Here is a 14,015-nt window from a genome sequence, read left to right on the forward strand (position 1 = left end):
CTAATTGATACTGAACTTCTCTTATGACAATATGGTCAATCTCAACTATGCATGGCCCCATTACCAACCCTGGGGCGCCCCTGGGTCAAACATGCGGTGTGGGGATACGCGTCGGCCTCTGCAACGCCATTTCTAGTTAATTTTGTAAAAGGTAATACAATGTTACTTCATTGATTCCACAGTTTTTCAAAAGATAACATCACTTTGGAACTTCATTTACGTAAATATTCTTGTAAGTTGATGACAGTGTATTAGTATTACTAATTGTGTAACTATTATTTTATGTGTAAATAAATGATGTGAAGCGTTTTGTATCTCCACACAATACCACACACCCTTTTATATATGTACTGAATATATATACTAACATCATTTACATGCTTCTGCTAGCGGCCTACCCAAGAAAGACAATGACTTCTTTAGCCTAAGAATTCCCGGGTACATTTCAGTAAATTTTCTGTACCAGGTGTACATCTTAGTATACTTAAGAGTACCCCGGGTACATTTAAGTAGTACCCGAACCGACACTGAGCTGTACTTAGTGTCTTAAGGGTGATCTAAAGAACGCTCCCACTTAAGGGATCAATACAGAGACCTCCCAGTTACTAAGCAGACACCATATCCACTATACCACAGCCACCGAACCAGCTTTAATTTAAATTCCTGCGGCTAGAAAACACACAAAATTATAAGATGCTAGATATTAAAGCTAGGAACATGTTACTCGTTTGAAGATCGAATTTTTTGGATGCATTACTTTATTTTTGAAACAATTATACTATTTTGATCACAATAATGTAAAATATTATTTAAAAAAAAAAACATGGTTATCAAAAAAGCTTTTGCCCGTAAATTAGGTAGCACCTATAATCACAATCTCCACGAAGAGTTGTCGTTCCTTGCTCTCACATACAACTCTGCGAAAGGCTCAGCCCTCCATTTTGTCTATAAAATAGATAAAACCGAACAAACGCATTCAACGTATATTTGATTGGATATTTAAGATCGCATGCATTAAATTAAGAAATATGACTTTGAAATGTACGATAAATCGTGCAAAAACTTGCGATTTTAATGCAACTCTTTGGAACTAATTTATTGCCCATTTACGCAGATGGAATCATTCCACGCACTTCACAAATGTAAACAATTGAACATATTTTTTTGAGTGACGTTAGGAATTGCTTCGACGTGTGTATGTTTGTTGGTTTCTTAACATAAAAAAAAAACATATCAATTTTATAATAATGAATTAAGACTGATATAAGATATCATGGTATGAGATGGTTTTCTTTAATGCAGTGAATGCAATGTAACCGTCGTGCAAGAGATTGTTTAGTATTCTGTAACCTCAATGATGAACGCTTGGAATGATCATTACATAAATGAGACGCTTTCATAACAATAGTCCGTTCTGCATTGTGTCACACCGGTGACAATAACGTAGTGACGTCACCATCTATGTATAGAATGGTCCGTTCTGAGCCCAACACAGAGGTGAATGTAATGTAACCGTCGTGCAAGAGATTGCTATAATCATATTATCCTTTTCTTAGAACCCAAATACGATAATTTGAAAACATTTTACCAGCTTAAACATACGCAAATCTATAATAATTTAAATATTTTAAACACAATATATATTTGTTTTTAATGACTTTTGTAAATAATTAATACAGACTTTCGTGCAATATTTTTCATAAAGAGTAGCCAGCAATGTTTTTAAAGCGTCCAAAATAGCCTGCATTTAAGTGGATCGGTACGCATTTTCTGTAAGAAGTGCGTACGTGTTGCAAAAAATGGATATGATGTGTTATGATATGTTATTTATGTATCGATATAATTCAGATATTTAGATTAGTCCATATAAACGGACTCCCAGAGCCTTTGATAATTTTTGCTATGGCGGCTCTGTCAGGTAATATGCACCCCTTCATAAACATAGGTGCAGTTCAGCGCAGTGAATCCGTGCGCTTCACTAAACAGACGACGTTCGAGACAAATTGAGAAAAATAATGAATAAACTTCATAAACATGTTAAATTTACCTGAATGGCAACCTACGGATGCTATCCTTTGCATGCACCCTATAAAAACACGACGATGTTTCAACACATTTTTCTCGCTGACATGTTTATGTTTAAATTTGAAACAGTGTATTCTGTATCGAATACCACATCGTTATCGGCTTTATTGGCTGGATCACATAACCCGACGTGCAAAATATTTGTGTACTGCGACCTGGGTCAATTTTCCAATATGGCGGATACAGTGTACAAAACAAAACCTAAGTCAATAAAATCAATTATTTCTTGCTTTAATGGTACCATTTGAATGAGTTTGTGGTTAAGATAGGTAAAGTTTAATAAGTTCTTGCAGTTTCAGCGTTCCTTAACCCTTGCATTGTTGATAACATTTTGCACCCATGGACAAGAGAGAGCGCATTGCAGCTCTAAGCAGCCGATTGGGCTATAAAAATTAGAGTTTAATTATTGCAACTAATTTAGACATGCGTTTAAAAAAAATACATTTTGAGCTATTGGAAACTAATTGATAAAAAGAGAAATAACTCATTCTGTTAAACACAGAAATTACTCATATTCTTAGATCTACTCATAATTCTCATGTTTTTGTTTTTTTCTTGTCAATTACTGTATTATTGATTATGTTTGATTATGTAATATGTCTATCGTCTTATGTAGATCAAATAAAATGTATTTGATCTACATAACAATATTGTACAGAGTTCTTTGTTATACATTGGGGCCGTTTTGACCAACTTTAAAACTGACTTTGGGGTCGTTTTGACCAAACTGGAACCGTTTTGACTCGTTTTGACATGGGGACGTTTTGACCTGGGGCCGTTTTGACTAGCTACCCATTGAGCTTCTCTTATTTGCGAACTATTGACGATAGAATGAACGAAACAATTGGCCTATTTCCGATGTTGGTTCAAATGGTAGTACCAGAGCCTTGCTTTACAAGAATTTTCACAGAGTTTAACTTGTTTAATGGTATGTGTTTGTGGTGTTTTTCGTTACTGGTGGTTAATGAAATGCTTTTATAAAATTTCCGAAAGTGTCATCCGAAATACTAAGCAACTGGAGAGATAACGGTGGCACGATTGCCCTCAGTTAAGATTTTCTTACATTTATTTTATTACGTGCTTAATTGCTTTTGCAGCAACTATTGATAAAGTTGTTTGAGTTACCATATTGATTGTGTTTTTCGTTTATAATTGAAGCTTTAATTTCTTGTGAAAATCATACTTTGACACTGGTGTCTGTCAACATCTAGCTAGATATTGGGGGTATAACTCACGGGGGAGTAACTTTCTATATACGGGTATATAGGGGTGTGCCGATTTTATGGGGTGTGTTTTTCGACTGAATTTATAGATATGGGTATGATTTTGAGCATCTAAGTATACTATAGATATGGGTATTGAAATCAGAAATTTGCTTGTATATAAATGCATAATGGGTATAACTAGTTACCGAAAATGACTTGTTTTATCAAAAATGATAACAAAAACAAGTTTGTTTTCCAATATATAGAGAGTTTATGAAAAAGATAAAGATTAAATCTACACTGCATGTGTAATAGTGTCAAGTGATAATATTTCTAAACTTGTTTTCTTCAATTGTTCCTTTTTTTATTTTGATTATAGCACTTTTTCATGTTGCTTGTAAACAAACATTTTTGTGATTTCATTTATCATTTTGATGGTTTTGAATCCTATATACAAGGTGTTACTTAGTCTTTTATAACTGCTTATCAGAATACTCTTGTTTGTTTCAGTTGAATGTCTGAAAATTGTGATAAGCAAATGTCTTGGATATGCCATCATTCTTGGGTCCTTCGTTGGTATGTATGCAAAAATCTATGTAAAATCTATGTACATGAAACTCTCATTGGAATCCCAAAAACTGTTTGCTGCTCATCAGTACCTTAGGGTTAGAAATGAAGCCTTAACAACTTGAATGTAATAAAAAATGTCATAAATTTAATTTGATATTCAAAGTGCAACTCAAAGACTTAGTGCGTATCTAATTGGTAATTTGTTAAGCTACTATGGTCAGTCATCATTGCCAGTATTCAGTATTTATGAGTTTCTCAGCTAGCACAGATCAAAATTGTTTTCTGGACATCATCATGGTTTAGAATTCAACTGTAAATCAGAGAGTAAAATATGAATTGCTCTAATAAGTTTCTGGAGCTTTGAATCGAAACAATTTCACTATTATTTATTCTCCAGTTTTCAAATACCTTCTATTTTGAAAGTTGTTACATGGAAAACATCCTACAGATGCTTCTTATTTATTGAGTATAGAACACCTCATTCAAGTTGTTAATGTTTTTGGGATTGTTATTATATAACATGATACAAAGTACTGGTTATTCCAAGGATGCAGACTTAACAGTGTCTAACACTTTCAATGTAATCAAGCTTAAATAGGTTTAAACTTAATATGTTTGCACTAAGTGAAATACTAATAACATATATTTTATAATTTAAAGCTGAAATGTCATATATATGTAAAATTATTTTTGGCTTGAACAAATGCAGAATTTTAATGATGGTTAAATGCGCTCTTGGCAATCGGGCTTAATGCATGTGCGTAAATATTACACAGTCCACAAAGTCTTATTAGGGACAGCACTTTCTGATTTCATTGTTATGCTGCCCCAAAATTTATTTTGGGGGGAGCATATAGTCACCGTCTGTGCACAATTTTTGTCCGGGCTATTTCTCAGCAACTAATGACCGGAATTCAATGAAACTTTATGGGAAGCTTCACTACCAAGAGGAGATGTGCATATTATCAGCGGGTTCTGGTCGGATGATTTTTCACAGAGTTATGACCTTTGAAATTTTCTATAAAAAAATTCTTGTCCCCCCCCCAACTACTGTGCCCTCAAGATGTTTCCTTTTAAATGAATATATAGTGCAATATTGTGACAAAAAAAAACTTTGGGGAGCATCACCCGTCTCCTACGGTTTCTTGTTTTTTTTAGTTTTTTTAAAGGAAGTCTCTTTTAAAACAAAGTTTTTGCGGAAAGTATCATCCCTGATAATCCTGTGCAAAGGCTAATCTGGGATGACACTTGAAGCACATGCATTAAGCCCAGTTTTCTGAGCGTGCAACTCATTTATATTTCATTTGTTCTCTCATGCTGTGAATATTTTCAGTGAAGGTACCTCAGATAGGCAAGATTTTACAGGCCAAGAGTGGAGAAGGGATCAGTTTAGCCTCTGTGTTATGTGAGCTGGTGGCCATCTCAGCCAACGCTGTCTATGGTTTCTCACATGGATTCCCATTCAGGTAATTATGTATTTCTTGTATTTCAGGTCATTGTATATTACAGTATAGATTTATTAGATATATTGGCAATTTCTATGTGTTTGTGTGTGAAACAAAGAAGGAATTATTACACCCCACGAAAAACGAAGAAGGGCATGGTACTGGATCTACCATGGGTATCTGTCTGTCTTTTTGGTTGTTTATTCATGGACACAAAAGTTTGGGATTAAGTTTTCTGCAACTTTTGATTGTTTATAGTTATAAATTGGTAAATTGTTTCCTTTGCACAGCCTGTCCATTAAGTTCTAAGATCACTCAATTAGTATCATTTTGTACAGAAAATGCAATGCAACAGGTGGCCAAATCTTTTTTGGATTAAAGGATACTAACTTTGTTGAACCTATCAACTGAAGAGTGTTTCTCATCTCTAGAGTTGAAGTGCTTTAAGTGATCAATGGAATTAATTAGACATGAATTGAACAGTTATTACATGTACACAGTTGGTTATACACATTGTTATAAAAGAATTCTGGAAACTGTGATCTTCCTTCACAATGCTATTATGTCTTTTTGAACATTTTTTGTAATGCTTTTTATATATGCCTTTGTGAACATCCTTAGTTATGCTATGGTGCCTTTGTAAACATCCCTTGTAATGCTATTATGCCTTTGTGAACATCCTTTTTATGCCTTTGTGAACATGCCTTGGCCTTTGTGAACATCCCTTATAGTGCTATATGGCTGTTTAAACATCCCGTGTAATGCTATACTGCCTTTGAGATCACCCATTGTAATGCTATAATGCCTGTGTGATCATCCCTTGTTATGCTATTATTTTTATGTGAACATCCCCCATAATGCTATTTTGCCTTTGTGAACAAGCTTCATAATGTTATAATGCCTTTGTGGACATCCCTCGTAATGCTATAGTGCCTTTTAGAGCATCCCTCATAATGCTATAGTGCTTTTGAGATAATCACTTGTAATGCTATAGTGCCTTTGTGATAATCCCTTGTAATGCTATTATGCCTTTGAGATCATCTCTTGTTGTGCTATTATTCCTTTGTGAACATCCCTTGTAATGTTTTTATGCTTTTATGAACACCCCTCATAATGCTTTTGTGCCTTTGTGAACATCCCTTGTAATGCTTTTATGCCATTGTGAATATCCTTTGTAATGCTATTATTCCTTTGTAAACATCCTTGTAATGCTTGTTATGCCTTTGCGAATATTCTTCATAATGCTATTATGACTTTGTACCGGTAAATATCCTTTGTAATGCTATAATGCGGCGTATTGACTTTGTAAACATCCCTCGTAATGCTGTTTGCCTTTGTTAACATACCTCATAATGCATTATGCCTTACTGAAAATCCCTTGTAATTCTAAAATGCTGTTGAGAGAACCCCTCATAATGCATTGATGCCTTTGTAAACATCCCTTGTGAAGCTATTTTGCCTTTGCTAACATCCTTTGTAATGATATTATGCATTTTTAAACATCCCTCGTAATGCTATTATGCCTTTGAGAACATCATTTGTAATTTATTATGCCTTTGTTAACCTCTATTATGCCTTTATAAACATCCTTTGTAATTCTATTATGCATTGTTTTTCCAGTGCCTATGGGGAGGGAGTGTTCCTGGCCATTCAGACAGCTCTGGTCATGTTCCTGGTGTTAATGTATGGAGGGAGACAGCTGGGCTCATTCCTTTTCCTGGCCGTCTATGTGGCCATTATGGCTGTTTTGTTGTCCCCGGCTACACCCAAGGGGCTCATTGCTGCAATGCAGGGAGTTAACATCATCATCGTCATGGCCAGCAAAGTAAAGCTTATTTAGACCTAATTGTCTTAATTCGCCAGTGGAACATTAGTTGACAATTAGAGATAGCAATTGTTGCCATATATGATATACATGGTAATTTCAATTAGAACATTTTGCATATTATTTTAGTATTCCACTTGCCCTAAGGAACTTGTTTTCAAAAATCTGAATCATTTTGCAGCTATAATTCATGGTTAACATTTTCACTTGTCATACTATAAATATAACTGAATTTCAATAAGCCTATAAGACTAAACTAGTCCCAAGCTCTGTGCCTAGTTTGTTTGCCTGAAGACTAGAGTGCTAGTACTTTGTATGTAAAAAAAACTAGTTATCATTATAGACTATAAAGTCTCTATTCCTTACTATCAAATCTGTGAGCATATATGGAAACTATGGTAAATATTAGTCTATATTCCTTGCCATCAACAGCTATTTTTCTTCCCCCATTGGGAAAAGTACCTGTACCATACCAATCGGAAAAAAATTAACCCGAAAAACCCTGAAAATTGGGAAAATTTGCGTAGTGAAATCTCCCTTTTGGAAATTATGGTCTTTTTAATTGCTTGGTATCAATAATACAAATCAACTCAAATATTGATTTACATGCATTTTGGCTTGAAATGTTCAGTGTCAGTGCTCTTAATTGTTAACTTGCAGGTACCGGTAATGCACTTTTGGAACAAAATTGATGAAATTTTCCTTCCTTTTGGGAATGTTTTAGACTGCAATTGGGAATTTTGTAGTTTTTCTGCAATGGGGAAAGTACCTTTTATGGGTACTTTATAAAGAAGGGAAAAAATCGCTGCATCAAATTTGTGTCAGTATATGGAAACCATAGTTAGTATTATAGTATATATTCCTTGCTGTCAAATCTATTGGCATATATGGAAACCATAGTCAATATTATAGTCTATATTCCTTTATATCAAACATGTTTGCCTACAGAGTAATACTTTATTTTCCAGCTAATCCAGGCATATGCCAACTTCACCAACGGAGGTACGGGCCAGCTGTCAGCCATAACGGTTTTGATGCTATGGGGCGGTTCACTGGCCCGTATTTTCACCAGTATACAGGAGACCGGGGATGCCATGACAGTGGTCACATATGTGGCAGCTTTCATCTGCAATTGCGTCCTTGTGGCACAGATTGTCTATTACTACAGGAAGGCTAAAGCCGATTAATTCAGCGTTTTACTGTAGGATTAACAAATTTGCCAGACCATATTGTGATGTAGGGAACATCTGTTGCTTTGCACAGGTCTTTAATGTATATTGCCCTGTTGTTACATATAGGTGAATTTATGTTTGTTCAGAATAGGTATTGGTAATTTAAAATGATGCTTAATGAGTGTATGAAAGATAATGCATACTGTTTTTATTGCTTATCCAATGTTCAAAGCTTCCATCTACTGAAAATAATTGAATGCACGCTCATTATGGTCAGAGTCCATTAGAAACAATTTTGCCAAGTTTAATTTTTGGAAGTGTTTTGTTAAATTATACATTAAAAGTGTAAGCTGTTAAGTGTTTTTGTTAGATTGTTGTTAAGTGTTTTTGTTAGATTGTTAATCTGTTATTAGAAACTTTTACCACATTTGTTAAATCCCATGGAATATTTGTTATTACCGGTATTTGTTATGTTGGAAGATGTACATGCATTGAATGAAGCCATTTTATTGATGGTCTTGCTTAACTTTTATGGGCATGGCATTTGCACAATAGATAAAATATAATTTTAATAATTGGCATTATATTTAACAAGGAAAAATTGAAACAAGTACCTTTTTTTTAAATTAAGAATGTTTGTAATAAGTGAGTCACGCATTGTCACATACTAGTCACACACTTAGAATACCACAGGGCTTATCCACTGAAGATTTCACATTCCATTCTTATTGTTTTACTCCAATATTACACATGATACTAGCTATTAGTAATTACTGCACAACTTATTGTAATGCAACCCCTTATTTATCTCATGCAATACTATCCGGAATTTTAATTTATAGTCAACACATAGGAATCTTGTGAAATGTATAAAAATATATGTGATATTTTAAGTGCACATTATTGGCAAATCAGTTTTAAAAAAAAGTTAGTTTGTGAAATGTTATTTGTTTAGAAATATAAATGATGCAATTAAAATAAAAATGTTATAAGAGCAAAAATGTTTTGTGCTTATTTAAAAGTTAAACACTTGAAATATTAACTGAAAATATTGGGAGAAAGAAGTATTTTTATTTTCTTACGTAAATGCTCTTTTCCTTTTCATTTCATTATCAGACAAATGATAGTACATAACAGTATCCATATGCAACTATACTTAATTAAATTTAGGATGCCTTTATTTTTAATCAATATCTATTAATACAGACGCTTGATTATGGGTATGCTTCCTATAGAACCAGAGTTTGGAGGTTTTGATCCCGAACAAAGTTGTCCATCTAAAAATCATTAAGTCAGAGTTCAAATATGCATCTATGTGTCTGGGGAGTCGTGTCAGACACATCTAGCTGAGAATACTTGTTCAAAAACTCCCAAAGGAATGGTTCAGAACATCCAGGTTGTGTCGTAAACACATCAGAGTTTGTCACACAGAGCAACATTCAATTATTAGTCTCTTCAGTATATAGATACTCTATAGTACCTGTACTAAATTGTCTATATGGACAGCTTATATAGAAAGGACAGGTAATCCCAAGGCACTTAGCCGCCTGTTAAGATTAACTCCTTGAAAACAGTATGATTTTTTATGCCCCCAAAGGATATAGTGATCGGACTGTCCGTCACACTTTGCGTTTAGGTTTTGAAAAATGCACATAACTTTTATGTTGCTTCAGATAACAAGTTCATATTTGGCATGCATGTGTATATGGACAAGGCCTTCCCATACGCACACAAATTTTTACCCCTGTGACCTTGACCTTAGGGTCCGCGTTTAGGTTTCGAAATCTGCGTTTAGGTTTCGAAAATAGCTCATAACTTCTATCAAGCGTTTATAGGGGGCATAAGTCATCCTATGGTGACAGCTCTTGTTTTACTATCATCAATAACTTGAACAAATCTTCATTGCGAGGCCAAGTCATGAATACTTCAGTAAGAAATTACCACCTATAACATGAGCACATGTTGGTCTCTATATCTGTGCAATATTGAAAGCCCTCCATAAATTGGATTGTTCAAACCTTGTGAAAGCTGCTCAGAGGAAATCGTTTGCACCTCGTCAAGCTTGGAACAGATTTAGGGGAAGTATTTTCAACACATGCAACAGATGTATAAGCTCAAATAGCAACAAGAGCACCGCCTTGCGGGTGCAGACCGCTCATCTATTTTCTTTTTAAAGGTGAAGGGACTCTCATATTCAATCACAAAGGAGGGAGGGGTTGAGTGAAGAGGGGTGCATTGTGTGGGGGGTGTGGACATTTATTACATTATGTTCCAAAAATGCAAAAAAAAGGGAAAAAAAATTCGGGGGGTGGGGGGGGTGGAGGGGGTGGGGGTGGGGATTCTTGGGTATGATGGTTGGAGGGTATTTCAAACATAAAATAATAAAATAAATATTTGTGTCTTAACCGTTTCAAAAAAAAAAATGGGGGTGGGGGGGGGGGTATAGTGTGAGGGTGTGGTGGTAATTTGTGAGATGATCTTAAAAAAAAAAAAAAAAAAAAAAAAAATTAGGGGGGGGGGGGGGGATTCGGGTGGGGGGACGGGGGGGTGGGGGGGGGATTCTTGGGTGCGATGGTTGGACGGTATTTCATAAAATAATCAAAATAAAAAGTTTTGTTTTTTAACCGTTTAAAAAAAAAATTTGGTGGGGGGGGGGTATAGTGTGAGGGTGTGGTGGTCATTTGTGAGATGATCTTAAAAAACAAAAACAAAAAAAACAAATAGGGGGGGGGGATTCGAGGGGGGGGGGGGGAAGGGGAGGGGGGGGCACGGGCGATGGTTTGGGTGGAGTCTATTGTGGTATGTCAGGTAAGAGTAGTTTTGTCAAAGTATCAATCAAATCTAATCATAAATAAAGAAGTTATGGCAATTTTAGCAAAATTTAATAATTTGACCTTGAGAGTCAAGGTCATTCAAAGGTCAAGGTAAAATTCAACTTGCCAGGTACAGTAACCTCATGATAGCATGAAAGTATTTGAAGTTTGAAAGCAATAGCCTTGATACTTAAGAAGTAAAGTGGATCGAAACACAAAATTTAACCATATATTCAAAGTTACTAAGTCAAAAAAGGGCCATAATTCCGTAAAAATGACATCCAGAGTTATGCAACTTGTCCTTAAACTGTACCCTTAAAAACAGTTTGCGAGTGTTCCAAGTATGAAAGCAATATCTATGATACTTTAGGGGTAAAGTGGACCAAAACACAAAACTTAACCAAACTTTCAATTTTCTAAGTATAAGGGCCCATAATTCCGTCCAAATGCCAGTCAGAGTTACATAACTTTGCCTGCACAGTCCCCTTACGATAGTTAATAAGTGTTGCAAGTATGAAAGCAATAGCTTTGATACTGTAGGAATAAAGTGGACCTAAACACAAAACATAACCAAATTTTCAATTTTCTAAGTATAACAAGGGACAAAATTGTCACAAAACCAGGTTTTCATTGTGAAAAAAAAATCTGATAAAGGGAGAAAACTCAAACTGAACTTTTGAAATGACCAAAAAAAATTAACCCCCTTTGTAAGTTTTTTTTTTTTTTTTTAAATCTATTTTTAGTCGTGGCGACCTTGACATTGGAGATATTGACGTGATTCTTTCGTGGGACACACCGTCCCATGATGGTGAACAAATGTGCCAAATGATTTTAAAATCTCACAATGAATGACATAGTTATGGCCAGGACAAGCTCATTTATGGCCATTTTTGACCTTTGAACTCAGAGTGTGACCTTGACCTTGGAGATATCGACGTAATTATTTCGCGCGACACACCGTCCAATGATGGTGAACAAATGTGCCAAATGATTTTAAAATCTGACGATGAACGACATAGTTATGGCTCGGACAAGCTCATTTATGGCCATTTTTGACCTTTGAACTCAAAGTGTGACCTTGACCTTGGAGATATCGACGTAATTATTTCTCGCGACACACCGTCCAATGATGGTGAACAAATGTGCCAAATGATTTTAAAATCTGACAATGAACGACATAGTTATGGCCCGGACAAGCTTATTCCGCCAGCCCGCCAGCCAGCCAGCCCGCCAGCCAGCCAGCCCGCCCGCATTCGCCAATCTAATAACCAGTTTTTTCCTTCGGAAAACCTGGTTAAAAAGGGCACATAATTCTGTCAAAATGCCAGTCAGAGTTACATTACTTTGCCTGCACAGTCCCCTTATGATAGTTAGTAAGTGTTTCAAGTATGAAAGCAATAGCTTTGATACTGTAGGAATAAAGTGGACCTAAACACAAAACATAACCAAATTTTCAATTTTCTAAGTATAAAAAGGACACATAATTCTGTCAAAATGCCAGTCAGAGTTACATTACTTTGCCTGCACTGTCCCCTTATGATAGTTAGTAAGTGTTGCAAGTATGAAAGCAATAGCTTTGATACTGTAGGAATAAAGTGGACCTAAACACAAAACATAACCAAATTTTCAATTTTCTAAGTATAAAAAGGACACATAATTCTGTCAAAATGCCAGTCAGAGTTACATTACTTTGCCTGCACAGTCCCCTTATGATAGTTAGTAAGTGTTGCAAGTATGAAAGCAATAGCTTTGATACTTAAGGAATAAAATGGACCTAAACACAAAACTTAACCAAAATTTTCAATTTTCTAACTATAAAAAGGGCACATAATTCTGTCAAAATGCACGCCAGAGTTATCTAACTTTGCCTTCCCAGTCCCCTCATGATAGTAAGTAAGTGTACCAAGTTTGAATGCAATAGCATTGATACTTTCTGAAAAAAGTGGACCTAAACGCAAAACTTGTCCAAAATTTTCAATTTTCTAAGTATAAAAAGGGCACATAATTCAGTCAAAATGCACGCCAGAGTTATCTAACTTTGCCTGCCCAGTCCCCTCATGATAGTAAGTAAGTGTACCAAGTTTAAATGCAATAGCATTGATACTTTCTGAGAAAAGTGGACCTAAACGCAAAACTTAACCGGACGCAGACGCCGAAGCCAAGGTGATGACAATAGCTCATAATTTTTTTTCAAAAAATAGATGAGCTAAAAATGATATCCTCATTAATTAATAAATGTTAACCAATTCACTGTGATAAATATTTGTGTACTCATTTAAACATATTTTTACAATTGTATTGCCTATATATTTTATTTGTTTTATAGACAGTTTGTTATTATTGCTGAACATAAAAGTATTCATGGCCACAACTTACAATTTCTCGAATAGTCTTTTACATTTCAATGATTCTTTTTAACGTTATGGATACCTCAATAACTCAAGACCTATCACTGAAGTATTTTCATCATCATGGTAGGATATCGAGTTTTTTTTATACTGTAAATGAATAAAGAACACACTTGAATCTTGGTGAATTCAGCTCAGGTTAATTGAAACTGATATCTCTCCAAGTGTAGTCCACAATCATTAGTTGATTTCCTCATTCAACTCTTTTAATATATGGCGTGACATAAGAATATAAATGTGTTGGATTTTACCTCTACAAACGTCCACCTGATGCAGTGTTTAACTTTTCATGTAAATCTATACTTCTTCAATAGTTGAATGTGACAAAAGCAACCAAGCCTATTGCAATTAAATACTTCGTGAAGAGTACCTGATGCCATCAGCCTGTCACTTCATTGTATGCTGAACATAAATATCAACATTCTTCACAGACCTGAAGTATTAAATGTATAGTGTTCAGTGTACAATGAAAATGACCCAGAATAAAACAAG

At 35.1% G+C, this 14,015-nt stretch overlaps 1 protein-coding gene and 1 long non-coding RNA gene across 2 annotated transcripts; one reads left to right on the forward strand and one right to left on the reverse strand.

Moving 5' to 3' along the window:
- The first annotated feature begins 2,862 nt into the window (after window positions 1-2,862).
- On the forward strand, window positions 2,863-9,303 carry LOC127835367 (mannose-P-dolichol utilization defect 1 protein-like). Its single transcript, XM_052361752.1, has 5 exons — window positions 2,863-3,013; window positions 3,801-3,866; window positions 5,194-5,326; window positions 6,926-7,130; window positions 8,099-9,303. The coding sequence occupies exons 1-5, from the start codon at window positions 2,917-2,919 to the stop codon at window positions 8,315-8,317; spliced, it is 720 nt and encodes a 239-aa protein (XP_052217712.1). The 5' UTR covers window positions 2,863-2,916; the 3' UTR covers window positions 8,318-9,303.
- Window positions 9,304-11,789: 2,486 nt separating this feature from the next.
- LOC127834848 (uncharacterized) lies at window positions 11,790-12,542 on the reverse strand. The gene is made up of 2 exons (XR_008028248.1): window positions 12,173-12,542; window positions 11,790-12,010 (listed from the first exon to the last, which is right to left on the reverse strand). It is a non-coding gene; the product is annotated as an uncharacterized LOC127834848 (long non-coding RNA).
- Window positions 12,543-14,015: the final 1,473 nt, after the last annotated feature.

This window comes from Dreissena polymorpha, chromosome 6, assembly GCF_020536995.1.
Source record: "Dreissena polymorpha isolate Duluth1 chromosome 6, UMN_Dpol_1.0, whole genome shotgun sequence".
NCBI lineage: Eukaryota > Metazoa > Mollusca > Bivalvia > Myida > Dreissenidae > Dreissena > Dreissena polymorpha.